Source organism: Lithobates pipiens, unplaced genomic scaffold (assembly GCF_037356315.1).
Source record: "Lithobates pipiens isolate NorthernLeopardFrog02 unplaced genomic scaffold, aLitPip1_a1.2 Scaffold_13, whole genome shotgun sequence".
NCBI classification, from domain to species: domain Eukaryota; kingdom Metazoa; phylum Chordata; class Amphibia; order Anura; family Ranidae; genus Lithobates; species Lithobates pipiens.
Genome location: NW_027507718.1, coordinates 262,523,322 through 262,538,554, shown reverse-complemented (window position 1 = coordinate 262,538,554; position 15,233 = coordinate 262,523,322). Strand labels below are relative to the sequence as shown.

The window sequence follows — 15,233 nt, the reverse complement described above, 5'->3', positions numbered from 1 at the left end:
CGCAGTCCCAAATTATAAAAAGTGCTCTGGTCAGGAAGGGGATAAAATCTTATGGGGCTGAAGTGGTTAAGTACAAAAATAATGAAAAGAGTGAACATGTCAGCCTATAATGAGATTTAATCTGCCTCTTCTTCAGTAGGGTGAAGCCTTCTTTTTGGTTACTATAGTCAACACTGCCACTTTCCTCCTCTGTGAATACATATAGAACAGTGTCAAATGTCCTTAGGTAAAGGTTCCAAAATTAAATTTCACGTAACTTCTGTACTATTATTTTGAAGACATTTAAAAAGTCATACATTTATTAAATTTTTTATTACCAGAATTTTAAAGATTTTTTCTTTTGTTTCAAACATTAAAAACGTATTTGCTTTCACAGAAAGCAACATGCTCATTTTTTCATCTAGTCATTGAAGACATGTTTCCTGTGTACACCAGCCTGAGTAACAGAGTCTGTGGAATCTTGTCCAGATTGTCGCTGGTGATTCAACAGTCTAGACACTTGTACTCATGGTAAACACAGATGTTCAATGTGTAGAAATGTGATTTCTCTTTAGGATTTTCAGTCACAAAAAATAAGTCCACTTCCACGGGCTTTCTCTACTTCAGATTTCTATCAAATCAAAGCTTGATGTCTTGAGACTCTGACATTTTGGCTAGTGTCTTCTTTACTCGCAAAGCTGTAAGGCGTGAGGCAGGGTTGTGAGCCCAACACTCTGTCATCAGTTTTCCCATCTGTCTCAGGCACTGTGGGAAAGAAAACAATTTTAATGTAAGTGAGAATAACCTGCATTCTCCTACCAGGTTTACATGTCATATATAAAATGTATGTAATCCAGAATATTGTCATTTTTATGAAAATCACCAACCATATAATTGCAGCTGGGAAATCAATTATGACTCATGCGTGAATTATCCACGCTGCTTCTCTGCATATCAAATGAGTTTTCAAAGTTTATGTAGGAATAGTCCCATAACAGAATTATCCTTTCATGTTCCCCAGTACAGTACTGGAAACTAAAAGGCAGACTGATTGGTTGTTATGGACAAGTGATCTTTATGATGAGCAAGAGACCTAAAAGCAGTGGGTAAGAGATTTACTTTCTTTTATATTTTGAGTATGGAAAATTCTTGTTTTTATTTTTAGGTATAACTCCAGCAAATGTGTTTCTACATTTTGATAGAGGGAAGAATACAATCTGTTTTATTATTATTATTCTTTGTGTCCAAAATGTCTTTCTTTGCAAAATTTAGTTATGCCAACCATAGACGGTTCGAACCATCTATGGGCAGGCTGAATATATCCATCAATTGACTTGGGTACAACCAGCATGTCATATTTTCAGTATCTTATTACTGCTGTCGGTTATAGACGGTAACAATAATCACTGTGTTCTCTCAACAGGTATGACTTCCCGTCACCCCCAGTTACACCCCCCCCCCCCTCACAGAAGAACAAAATAGCCCTGTGGTAGGGATTGCACTATCAACACTGATTGAGTTTATGGGGGAATCAAGCAATTTTCTTTCCTGCAACCTTTTATTGCAGGAAAGAAAATCGCAACATCTATGGTCTACCTTACTGCCTATTGTTACTACGCCAAAGTGAAATGATCCAACATAAACACTTTCTCTGGTTAGAGGGTTATATTTTTTGGAAAGAGTTTTTTTTATCACTTTCTGATGTATCAAAAGCACAGAAAGTAAGGCTAGGAATTCCATGTCAGGGTGAGGAAATAAAACATAACCCTTGCCCACTCTATTGAAAACTCCAATTTAAATGTGCTTGCATTTAGAAAAGGAAGAAAATGTTTTCCCTTTTCTATAAATTCTGATTACATTTTAAGAACTGGCCAAGTACACCTGAAATGTTGCTCCTTAGCTTGGGCTTGTTATTCAAATCCAGATATTTAAAGCATGTGTTAGTCTTTAAGGTATTACCATAACCTTTAAGTGCATCCCTTAAGCTTTGTGATATCTTTAAAACACAATTAAATCAGAATTGAAGCTAAATACTGCCATTCATAATTTACTTTGATTATCCCATTAATGGCAAAAAAAAAAAAAAAAAATTACAAGGACATGTTCATAGATTCTAGGATTTTCGTTAAGAATTTAGCAATCCACACAAAAGCAGCATCATTTCATGTTCTGCATTCTGTACCTCATCACTGCTCCATCTGTTCGGAAATGAGGGTCGTAACCTCCGGATACACACAATTTCCCTCATGTCTTCATAAGAAGGGTCGGTTGGTACCACGTCATGATAGGGCAGCTGGTATTCTTCTAATATACCTGAAATACAAATAAGTAATCAAATTCTATTTTCTTTTATACATGCCTATTTTTATTCACACAGGAAACAAACTTAGATAACATTCTATCAATACATATTTCTGATTTATCTTGTGAAATGCTTCAAGAAGTTTTTCCTATAGATTTAATCATTAGATATGATTTTATAGCTTTGAATGCATCACAAATGTTCTTAAAATTGAATGTCTGTTGCATCTGAATATATAAAGAATTGTAATAAAATGATTATATTTATTTTCTTACCTCCTGATATACACCGCCGGGCCACTTCCCAGAGAATAAGTCCAAAGCTGTACATATCCGCCATTATGTATGACTGGAAGTGATTCCTATTTAAGCTCTCATCAAGAACCTCAGGAGGCATATAGCGCTTTGTACCCACTCTGGTATTTGGTGGTATATCCACTTCATTTGTATCACTGTAGCACAAAGAATGTAAGAAAAAAAAGTTAAGCAAACATAACTACAAACAATGAAAATCTAATATTTTACTTGTCCTTATGTTTCTTTTGTCTGTGAACATTTCCAAATATATAGAGCTCATTTGGGCTCTTGGACTGGTTCTATATTGAACATCACCAGTACCTTCTGGAAGATATTGTTCCTGAAGTGCATGATATCATGCACCTCATCTTGCACATGTGACATACAAAATTACACTCAGCTGTTGCTACCCCTGTTGCTACCCCCCTGTTACTACCCCCCCCCCCACCCCAATTTTAATGAGATTTAAGGGAAGGCTTATTTTTTTCAAGATGAATGTAATGCTATGTGCCACATATGTGAGACAAGGCATATGACATCATACTCTTCATTTTGCGCATACAGTATACAGTAGGACAATACAGCAAGCTGAGGCACAAATGTCATTAGTGGGCTGGCACAGGGAGCAAGGAAGAAGAAGCCAGCCACAGGTGACATTCATTTAGAAAATGAAAATGGTGGAAACGGGGTACAGGCAGCACAGAGACAGTATGAAATGTCTAATCATGAAGAATAGGGTGCATAGACATACGAAAGTGATCTACCTGCAGTACATACTATTAATAGTTTTTAAAGGGGGGGAGAGGTCAACTTTAAGCATTAGTGGGGACATTATATGTTACAGGTTTACTTGAAAGGGCTATATAATATTCTTTTACTGGTTTTCTGGACTGATAAACTGAGTCTAATGCCGATGGGCACTTTAAGCTTAGAGCTATTTTGTGATGACTGGACATGGTACTTGTTGCTGACTAATGCTTGTCTTCGCCTACATAGCATTTACAGTATAAAATATTTGCATACCCTCTGCACTTAGCAGAGGTGTATTACTTATTTAAACAAATGGCATATGTGGAAAAATACAAGTAGTTTAATGTACCTTTAACACTGTTTGGTATTTATTAAATGGTATATACCACATATTCTACTTGCGTAGTATCCTCTGTAAGACATCACTTTCATCCAAATCTAAACTCTATTATTTTATGTTTAATATATTCATACAGGATGTTTAAGTTGCACTGGGGGGAGGTGGAGCTGCACATTAAATGAAAACAGCAATCAATCACTCTGTCAAAAACTATTGCCATATTTTGCCTGGCTAGTGCACCAATGTGAATAACAATAGGTTTTTCAGCGTGAACCAGGAACACAGTGAAGGCACATACTTTCCCCAGGCTAGATTTAAGTATTCAAATGTGCAGACACAATTAGACATAGAACTCAGTGGGGTGGCAGTTCCATTTCTGACATTTCATTAGCATTTGACTAAACTCCAACGACAGCTGTAACAATGAAATCTTTAGAGAACATAGAAAAAAATATGTATTTTACTGAACTCTAAACTGTACTTTGATCAAAAACAAAAAGCATTTTTGCTATGACTTGGTATTGATATTCTTTGCATCACTCTGCTGTAAGTGCATTGGACCACTTATGATATCTGCTGGAGTTATTGTAGTCACAACTGGATTGAGTAAATAAAACACAAGTGATTTGGTTCTATTGTCTTTTTTTAATGGAAGCCTTTTTAATGTCAAAGCTGTTTAAAATGTACTATGCCTTCTAATACCTATTTCATGAAATTAGATTTTAATGGGATGGAATGACTCGGAGAAGAAAACATATATATTAGTGTTTGTGTTCCTAAATGAAAAGGAATCTATTTTATAAGCAATTTTCTTTGGGAATTGCAATTGTGAAGGCAGCTTTGCTTTGTGCAATGTAGAATAATACAATTAATCTTTAACCCCTTCCCGACCAGCCACCGAAGTTTTACTGCGGCAGGTTGGCTCCCCTGGGTGAACAGACTTTACTGTACATCGGTTTGCCTTTTGACCACTAGGAGGCGATGACCACCCGCACCTGCGATCACTGCACACGGAGACAGGAACATAGATCTGTCAATGTCATCTGTCAATGTAAACAGACACAGAGGAGAGTGATCTGTTGTTCATAATAAGTATGATCAATGATCCGTCTCCTCACCTAGTCAGTCCCCTCCCTCCAAAGTAAGAATCACTGCCTAGGGAACACAGTTAACCCCTTGATCTCCCCCTAGTGTTAACCCCTTCCCTCCCAGTGACATTTACAAAGTAATCAGTGCATTTTTATAGCACTAATCGTTGTATAAATGCCAGTGGTCCCAAAAATGTGTCAAAAGTGTTCGATCTGTCCGCCAAAATGTCACAGCTCCAATAACAATCAATGATCACCGCCATTACTAGTAAAAAAATAATAATAATAAAAATGCCATAAATCTTTCCCCTATTTTGTAGCTGCTATAACTTTTGCACAAACCAATCAATATATGCTTATTGCAATTTTTATTACCAAAATCATGTAGAAGAATACCTATCGGCCTAAACTGAGGAAAAAAATTTCCTTTTTTAAAAAAAAAATTGGGGTTATTTATTATGGCAAAAAGTTTTTTTTTAAATTGTTGTTCTTTTTTTTGTTTATAGCGCAAAAAATAAAAAATGCAGAGATGATCGAATACCACCAAAAGACAGCTCTATTTGTGGGAAAAAAAGGCCGTCAATCTTGTTTGAGTACAACTTTGCATGATCACGCAATTGTCAGTTAAAGCGACGCAGCGCTGTATCGCAAAAAATGGCCTGGTCATTGAGCAGCCAGATCTTCTGGGACTGAAGTGGTTAATGAAGTAGTTAAACAAAAAATTAGGTCAGAATCCGAGAACAGCAAAATAATTGGCAAATTAACACTTTTTGCTTTCTCCCTAGCAGATGCCATATAGGTTTTTGTGATGTTATTAAAAAGGATTTAGTGTTTTTTCTTTTCATCAGCAAGGGATATGGGACTGGAAGCGATAAGCCAGAGCTGTAAACACCTATCCTCATCTAAGGATAGTGGGACGCAAGACCGAAAGATTCCCTCCATTAATCAGTTATCTCAATTGGTGCATGCTTATCATTGCAACAAAGGCTGACCATACAGTGTACAATTTCCTTTAGGTCTACAATCCACTATGTAGTACATGGGCCTGCCTGATTTGATACAAATTGAATAGATTGTTTTGTTTGTCCCGCTATTACACAATTTTGGTAAATCTAAAGAAGACTGTACAGGGATTGTGCAAACTGTATAGTGCAGAGATCCTCAAACTACGGCCCTCCAACTTTTGCGGAACTACGCATCTCATGAGGCATTGTAAAACTCTGACATTCACAGACAGGACTAGGCATGGTGGGAATTGTAGTTTCTGAACAACTGGGGGGCCATAGTTTGAAGACCCCTGGTATATGACCAGCTTAAAGCACTGAACTAACCACTTCATTCGATATCACATATGCTTCTGCCAACAAAAAATCAGGCATTGCAAAAACTACCATGTAAAGTTCAAAAAAGACACAATACCATTCACATTTCACATATGTACTTGTAACTCAAAAACCAGGCATTATAGAAACTCAACACTAAAGTGCAAAACGGACCAAGACTATATAGACATACACACAATCCTATTACTCTGCATTGTTTAGAATGCACCATTTTTATGTATTCAGTGCACAATGCTTCCAAATTATTGTATAACGTATTGTATATTGTATATAAAGAATCTGACCCAAACAGACTATTCACTACACTTGCTAGAAACACTATATTAACTGTATGTTGCCTCAGTATCAGTGGGACAAATACTTCAGCTCCCAGAACAAAATAGAGATGGGCTGAGCACTGCTCTGCCATTCACAATAAGCTTTGCATTCTATGAATTAATACAAAACTTCCTCTAATAGGCTGATAAGGAGAGTCAAGCAGATGATGAGCTCTGACTCAGCCAATCAAAAGAAGCTTTGTATTCATCCACATAATACAAAGCTTCCCATGAATGGCTGAGCAGTCCTCAACCCAACTTTATTTTGTTCTGGGAGTTGGACAGGAAGTCTCTGTCCCACTCCTGAATCACAGCACTATATAGAGTATGTAGATTAGGCTACATATAGTGTACCAAGAAAGACAACCTGTTAGAGTAATAAATAGTTAAACTTGGCCCAAACAAATTATTTAAAAGCACAATAAATGTGGAGTTAGGCTTTAAGTGATCTAAGAATATCAAGAAAAATAAAAAATAAAGTTACTGAAAGCACCAAAGGCAACCATAGAGTACTATTTCATAGTTATAATAGATATATTATAGCATACCATGAATTTAGATCACTGCTAGCTCAGTTTGTATTTAGCTACAGCTCTTTTCATGTACATTTAAGTACAGGCATAGCTTATGTGCTGTTATTAAAGTCCCACACTTAGACATTCAACTGCCAGTGCTTGATGTCAGGAGAATTTTTTTTCACGGATGGAGAAGCTCAGTCAAATATACATCCTACTGATGCCCCTCTGTCTCTCTCATCATTCTCCAATCAAAAAATAATAATATTTTTGGTTAAATGTGTACAGAGCGAGAGATGGAAACAAAGAGTGAAGTATGGTCTATCTATCTATCTATCTATCTATCTATCTATCTATCTATCTATCTATCTATCTATCTATCTATCTATCTATCTATCTATCTATCTATCTTAAAAGAGGAGCAGGGGATTAATGGCTTGCTATTGATTTCTAAATATGGACAATATGTACTGGCCCTTTTTATATTGATTTCTTTAGCAGTGTCAGTTACATATCTCCTAAAGAATCAAGGCATGCTTCATGAATAAATTATAGCACATATGTTAGGTAATTGCCATAGACATTCATGTTATGGTATTTTATTTACCATGCCGTTATTTCTGCTGCTGTACCAGTACGATGTCATGTGTTCAGTTAGCTCAATTTCTACTTAAGCATTCAAATACACTTGACTTTTTAGTCATCAGGGTAATTAAATATTTTACAAATGTTCACAATGGTGTACAAATTATGCTGTTCTCTCCAACACTTTCTCATAAATTTTCAGTGACAAATTCAGGAAGAAAGATCATTTCACTGACTCAGAAGGAGAGGAAAGGAGGGGGCCCGCAGAGAAGACAGAAAGAGAGAGTTCAAAGACATTGGTTCCGCTTCACTGAACTAGCAAATAACATATTATGTACTAACCTAATTATCTTACATTACTAACCTAATGAATTTTACTGCCAATCCCAGGTCTGCAATACAGCACGTTCCATTTTTCTTCACCAATATGTTTTTGCTTTTAAGGTCCCTGTGGGCTATGGCTGGTTTGCCTTTTGTTCCAAATATTTCAGTATGCAGGTGGCACAGACCACTGACTGCAGAGTATGCCAACTTCAGCATTGCTTTGGTGTCGAGAGTGGTTGATTTTAGGTAATCGTATAAGGAACCATTTTCATGATAATCTGTAATCAGGTACAGCTGAGTCCATGATCCTGTCCCTTTAATATCAGCAGCAATAAACCCTGCAAAAAAATAAAAAAATTAGATAATACATGGGAATACATGTGAAGTAACAGTCTTTACAAAACAAAATATATAGAGGAAATTAGGTCAAGAAGTAAGGTGTAGATCACCACAGCCAATTATATTTAAGATGGCATTTTGTCCAGTGCAGACAAGGAAATTTAAGTTAACGCCTAACTGTTTGATGTGGACATAATCACAATTCTTTATCTTTCTTCCTTTCTTTTAATTTAATAAAACATTGTTTTAAACTTAATAATGAGTTTTTCTAATATATATATATATATATATGAATGAATGAATTGTTCCAAATGTAAAATAGTTCTAAAGATCATTAAGGGTTTAGGCCGTCGACTTGAAGACGTGAATCTTACAAAAGGAAAAGGTTGCCATCTACTGAACATTTGTGGAAATAACATCTGTCAATTATGGTGTAGAAGGTCAAAAATGAAAAGCAGACTAGTGGGAGAAATTAACCTTACCCTATGACAGCTCTGTGTTAACAATGGATGTGTATACAGAAAAGATTACCTTATTTATACAAGCGAATGTATTATATTAAGGGCATTTATCATACTCGCTGGCATATAGATGCCAATAAGCTGCAACTTTAACGGGGAAGGTTATGAAAGCATATACTGAAGGACTGAATAACACGCAACTCATATTTTTAATAAAAATAGATTTGTTCTTGCTCCATAAACATTTCAGCTGACTTATCAAAATTATATTGGACAGGATACAGCAGCAGAAGGCAGAAATGTTCAAATGGTTCATAAAATGAGATTGCAAAGCATGCTTTTATTTACTGCTAACAGACACAAAAATTCCTGCTTGCACGAGGGCATATGTGTATAAATAATAATCATTTCATAAGCACCTGTAAAAAAGACATCATTGGTTTTAGCAGTCATCAACTCACTCACAGGGTATTATGCGCATTTGCAAGTTCAGTGTACCCACTTCTCTATTAATTATATTGTGATATATAAATGTTTTAGGAAATGCTCCCAAAAGGGCTAATGGGAGCTTTATTCTCATCTTAATAGATATATATGTAAACACATAGGCCCACAATTCCTGTGGAGGAATTCCTTTTAATAAAAAGGATTGTAAATCAGTAAGACAAGTTGAGTTTACAGTTTGGAAAAGAGACATCTTATAGATAACATAATGGGGGTTATTTACGAAAGGTAAATCCACTTTGTACTGCAAGTGTACTTGAAAGTGCAGTCACTCTAAATCTAAGGGGTAGATCTGAAATGAGGGGAGGCTCTGCTGATTGTATCATCCAATCATGTGCAAGCTAAAATTCTGTTAATTATTTTCCCTGCATGTCCCCCTCAGATCTACAGTAACTTTACTTCCAAGTGCACTTTCAGTGCAAAGTGGATTTTCCTTTAGTAAATAACCCCCAATATGTGCTTAATACATACAAGATCAGGATGACATCAGTTGTAAATTGAAGAAATACGATTTTTTTTTTGTTGCAAACAAATTTTATTGGACGAAGAATTTTTTACATAAAATGTAAAAGCAAAACAGATGTTTGATGGGTATGGTATAAGGATCAGTGTGGGAGAAATTACATCAGTAATGAAACATGAATCAATAAAGCTGCTATCAAAGAGAAACAGCGAGAGTAATGATCATTTGTCTACTGTACACTCATATTTTGGTGTTAGGACCACAGATACCAGGGTGCCTTGATGAGGCTCTGTGGCTTACGCATGCATTTGCAAATGCGTGCGGACTAAACACCTGTTTTTAACGTACTGTTAAACAAATTAATTTGGTTGTCTGCGAGCTGGTGGTAAGAAGGCTTGGGTTTTTCCTGGGCATTCCCCAGGCCTTGTTGTTGTCTACTGTACGTTAGTACCTATCAATTGGGTGTACCCCAGTAGCACAACAGAAAGAATATTTGAAGGGTCCAACAAAATGAGAAAATAAAGGGGGGGCAAGGTGGGAGCAGGATAAAGAAAAAAAACACTGCTGTGTAGAAGAAGGAGGGTGTAGTGAGAGAACAAAACGAGTATTAGAGAATCGCTAATGAAGCCCACCAATAAGGGGTATATCAGGCAACGTTTTGGGCATATCCCAAGGAAAAGAAAAGAAAAACAGAAAAAGGGGGAATGGGAAGGAAACAGGAAAACAGGTTCGGACTAGGTAGGGGCAGGCAGCCCTAACACGAGCCCATTCTGGCAGGGGTCCTCCTTAACCCTCCTCAGAAAGATATAAACTGTCTGTCATTCAAACCATAGCAGAATGCTCCCATGAAAAAAAGATTGAACTACTCGTATAGAAAAGGGCTCCTTACATTAAGGTTAAAGCAGATTGGTACTTTGCCCATGCATGGCAAAATAACAGGCTTCCTTTAATGCTCTCTCCCTTGCAATACATACTTCCCTTTCCTCCCCTTCCCAGCCTTTTTTTTCAGTCTGCAGAATATAAATCCTGCATATTAATAATAGTATTTTTCTGTACCTTGCAGTATCCAGAATTTTCCTTGCTCCCAGCAGGTGAATAGAGCAGCACCAGATCAAAAGGAAGAGAAAGTAATTGTCGCCTGGGACAGCAACTAACATTGTGCCCTTTTTTTGTGGTGCTGGGCACCTGGGTGGACACACTCAGTCTAATAACATACTTGAGTACAGTATTCTTATGTCTGTTGCTTACTCTGTGTTTTTTCTTTTCTTGTTACTTGTTTAATGTAAGTGATTGTGCATATACATGGATGTACCTATTTGTTGCTTCGGTATGTATGGAATTTACAGGTTTTGATATTCCAGTGCTGTGACAATTCCCTTTGTATATGCTGTTTGTTGGATAGTACTTTGCTACTGTATTGGCTTTACAAGTGTAATTTGTATGTGCATGTTTTCAATAAACTAATTTAAATAAAAAGAAAGTAATTGCTGCTGGGGGGCATTAAAGTGTACCTTTTGCTTTGCCCTGCTTGCCTAAAGCTCAGGTCTGTCAAAGTCAATCAAGCAATTGTTTACCGCATGAAGCAGTAATGGAAAACATGCATCTAATGTTACACACTGTCACAATTAATAGAGAAAACTATATATGTATATATTATTGTGTAAAAGTTGTAGCCAGGTGTGAGAAAATGCTGTAAATAAGGCTTTCAGAAATAGAAGTGTTAATAGTTACATTTTTAAATTAATAAAATGCAATGTATATATTATAATAAATTAATCAATTCAATGTTTGGCTTGACTACCCCTTGCCTTCAAAACAGCATCAATTCCTTTAGGTACACTTGCTCACAGATTTTTAAGGAACTCATCAGGCGGGTTGTTAGAAACATCTTGGAGAACTAAGCACATATCTTCTGTGGGTGTAGGCTGCCTTAAATCCTTCTGTTACTTCATGCAGTCCCAGACAAATGCAACAATGTTGAGATTAGGGCTCTGTGGAGGCCGAACCATCACTTCCAGGACTCCTTCTTCTTCTTTATGTTGAAGACAGTTCGTAAAGTGTTATTAAACCCAGGACCCTGCATTCACTATAGCTGGTCTTCCACAGTACACAGAATATGGAAATGCAATAGTTTTAGTAAATATAAAGTGATAAAAACCTTCTCATCAGCAGTAAGAGTAGTCTAGTGACTTCTATTTTGTCCTATGAGGCTGCAGGACCCCTGACCCTCTGTCTGGACAGTGTTGATTGACCTTGTGCTGATCACATGCACTTTCCCAAGAAAAATAAACTCTCCAGCAATCACCAAACTGAGCATGTGCAGCTTGCCCCCGATGCTCTGTTCTATCAGGAGATGGCTTGGGGACTGTGCAAGAAGGGAGAATCAGAGGAGACAGGATCAAACAGCCTTCTTACAGAGGATAAACCCCTTAGGATCCACAGTGAGTATACCAAGCATGCTTTACTTGATTTTACTGCTGTGGGTTTAGTAGCACAAAAATTTAATTGTTTGGGGCCATTATCCTGCTGCAGAATACACTTGGGTCAATCACAGGCCTCCCTGATGTTATAGCATGATGATAGGATGATAAGTGCCTGCCTGCATTTCTCAGCATTGAGGGCACCATTGATCCTGACCAAGTCTCCAATCCATTTGCAAAAAGGCAGACCCAGACATGCAAGGAACCTCCACCATGCTTCACTGTTGCCTGCAGACACTCATTATTGCACCGCTCTCGAGCCCTACAGTGAACAAACTGCCTCCTGTTACAGATAAATGTTTCAAATTTTGACTCATCAGTCCAGAGCACCTGCTGCCATTTTTTTGCACCCCAGTTCCTATGTTTTTGTGCTTTGTTTCCACATTGGAGTTATGGCTTTTTGGCAGAAATTCTTCCATGAAGACCACATCTGGCCAGACTTCTCCGGGCGGTATAATGGTGTAGCTGGGTCCAACTGGTTTCCACCAGTTCTATGCTGATGGAAATGCTGGATATAATCCGACATCAAAGGGAAGTAATCTTGATGTGTCTTTCATCTGCTGCATTAAGTTTCTTTGGCTAACCACTGCATCTACGGTGTTCAATGTCACTCATTTCTTTGTGCTTCATCAAAAAATCTTGAACAGCGCATCTTGAAACTCCAGTCTGCTTTGAAATCTTTGCCTGGGAGAGACCTTGCCGATGCAATATAACTACCTTGTGTCTTGTTGCTGTGCTCCATCTTGTCCTGGTGCAATGACCTGTGAGATGAAAATGTCTTCCACAACCTCAGCTCAGTAGCAGAGTTTGGCTGTTCCTTACTCAGTTTTAAGCCTCCTTCACAGCTGTTTCTGTTTAAATGAATGACCGTGTTTCCATGAAATTGATGATCATTGGCACCAGCTTGATGTAATTAGTTAATCATACACCTGACGCTTATCCTACAAAATCCGTGACTTTGTGCAAGTGTACAAAGTGTGCAAGTGTAAGAATTGATGCTGGTTTCTCTTCTGTTTCATTTTGGAAATTGATAAAAATAACCAAAATATATATTTTTGAAAGCATCCCTACTTTACATAATTTCTTCACACCTGCCTTAAACCTTTACACAATTTACTTTTGCACAGGACTGTATATATATATATATATATATATATATATATATATATATATATATTCATATGGGGGATGTCAATCTCAGTGGTAGATGCATTTTAGTGAAGTCCATGCCAGTTTGAACTATATTTTAAACCCTTGTCAGCCCACTCTTTTATTAAAAACAACTAAACAAAATGTTCACATAACTTTGCCTACACAGTAGTTTTAGCTTCACAAAGCAAACAGTCAACAAAATTGCGAAGCCACCTGGCTCTCTTGTCAGCAGCACTGCTGCTCTCTGGTCCCACAGACCTGGATTTCTGGGTTTTACAGGCTCACTCACCTTTAGTTACAGTCCCAGCTGTAAAATGCCCACTGCTGGCCTCTCGGTAAGGGTTCCCCTGACACCTCAAACTCCCTTCAACCTCTGAGGCTCAGAGAGTCCCCTGGACTTGCTAACTGACTCAGCCTTCTCAGTTGCCCTAGACTTACAAAGCTGTCCCAATGCTCTGTACAAGGAGTACCCCAAACAAAGGGCCCGTATCTGGAAGGAACACACGTCCCTCTTGACTGGAGCACACAGCTCTCTCCTGAGAGGGATCTGTCTCCAAAATGGGAGCCCTGAGCAATGATCAGGCCTGGCTTATAACTAATCTGCACGCCTGCGTACTTATATGGCCTGCAAGTCTCTACCAAGACCTGTACACAGGATTGAAGGCTTTGTCCCACCCAAGACTCTTTGAAGTCTTCAAGCACCAGGCCCCAATCTGAGAATACAAATCCCTCTGGAGCTTTGCCTTAATCCAAAACTTGTGTGTTTTTTTCCCAATTTCACACAGTGGCAGGGCCAAGCACTGTCACAATATATCTATAGACTGGTAGATAAAACAGTATCCTCTGAAAACTTCCTTGAAATGTATGACCTTTTGACTTATCTGGAATACCCTTTTGTGGATTTCTCATCTTTTAAATTAGGCGTGAGAGTATTATCTTAAAAATATACATAGATTTTTTTCATTGTTGTAATACATTTAGGCTCACAAATGAGCATTGGTTTTCAATGGAATTCCAATTACAGTTCATAATAAAAAACATGAAATGGTGCAAAAAGTTGATTAGATATTGAGTAAAAAATCTATGAGTAATAAAAAGATGCACTCAAGAGTCCATAATGTTCATAATGGTACGTCAAGGGTTAAATCTGTGTCCTCATAATACACTCCTCAAAGACTGACAAAATCTCTGTATGAATAAAGGAGCACCATAGGGTGCAAGGCTAAATATAGCATATAAAATCTTTAATAAAATTATTGCAATTCCCACAAAGAAGGACATACAGTGCTCATCATAAGGGTACTCAGCCGGCAGACTAAGACCTTTTATGTTACACTTATGCCGCGTACACATGACCGGCCTTTTCGACAGGCTAGGTCCGACGGTCTTCCCAACGGACTTTCAGTGAGTTCCGATGGACTTTCCGAACGAACGGACTTGGCCACACACAAGCACACCAAAGTCCGACGGATTTGAACGTGATGACATACGGCCGGACTAGAATAAGGAAGTTCATAGCCAGTAGGCAATAGCTGCTCTAGCGTCAGTTTTCGTCCATCGGACTAGCATACAATCGAATGGATTTTTTGACTGGATGCGAGTCCGTCAGAAAGATTTGAAACATGTTTTAAATCTGAAGTTCGTCTGATTTTTAGACAGCAAAGGTCCAATGAAGCCCACACAAGATTGAATTGTCCAGTGGATTCGTTCCGTCGGACCTAGTCCGTCAAAAAGTCTGGTCGTGTGTATGCGGCATACGTCTGGCACCCTCTGGTGTTCCCTTACAATTAGAGTTCATGCTTGTGGTCACAGAGATGCCTCTAAAGAGTGCAAAAACACACTGGTATCCTAGCAAGCAAAATGTCTATCTTAACTGCTCTGACTAGAGTTATCTAAAATCTAGTTGGGTTCTCTAAATGACCATACTCTGCACATCATAAGGTCTCTTTGCACTGCCTTATTGAATAAGCCCATAAATTGTAGGAATGGGGTGTA

The 15,233-nt window shown here is 37.8% G+C and overlaps 1 protein-coding gene across 5 annotated transcripts in view; it reads right to left on the bottom strand.

Annotated features, from left to right (window-relative positions):
• Positions 1-297: 297 nt before the first annotated feature.
• Positions 298-15,233, bottom strand: part of BMPR1B (bone morphogenetic protein receptor type 1B) — a 677,368-nt gene continuing 662,432 nt past the window's right edge. For all 5 annotated transcript variants that reach the window (XM_077476573.1, XM_077476572.1, XM_077476577.1 and 2 more), the window contains 4 exons: positions 7,880-8,177; positions 2,557-2,732; positions 2,162-2,292; positions 298-744 (listed from right to left, as the gene is read on the bottom strand). In XM_077476573.1, coding sequence (XP_077332699.1) covers positions 619-744; positions 2,162-2,292; positions 2,557-2,732; positions 7,880-8,177 — 731 coding nt within the window. In that variant the 3' untranslated portion in view covers positions 298-618. The remainder of the gene's footprint in view (positions 745-2,161; positions 2,293-2,556; positions 2,733-7,879; positions 8,178-15,233) is intronic.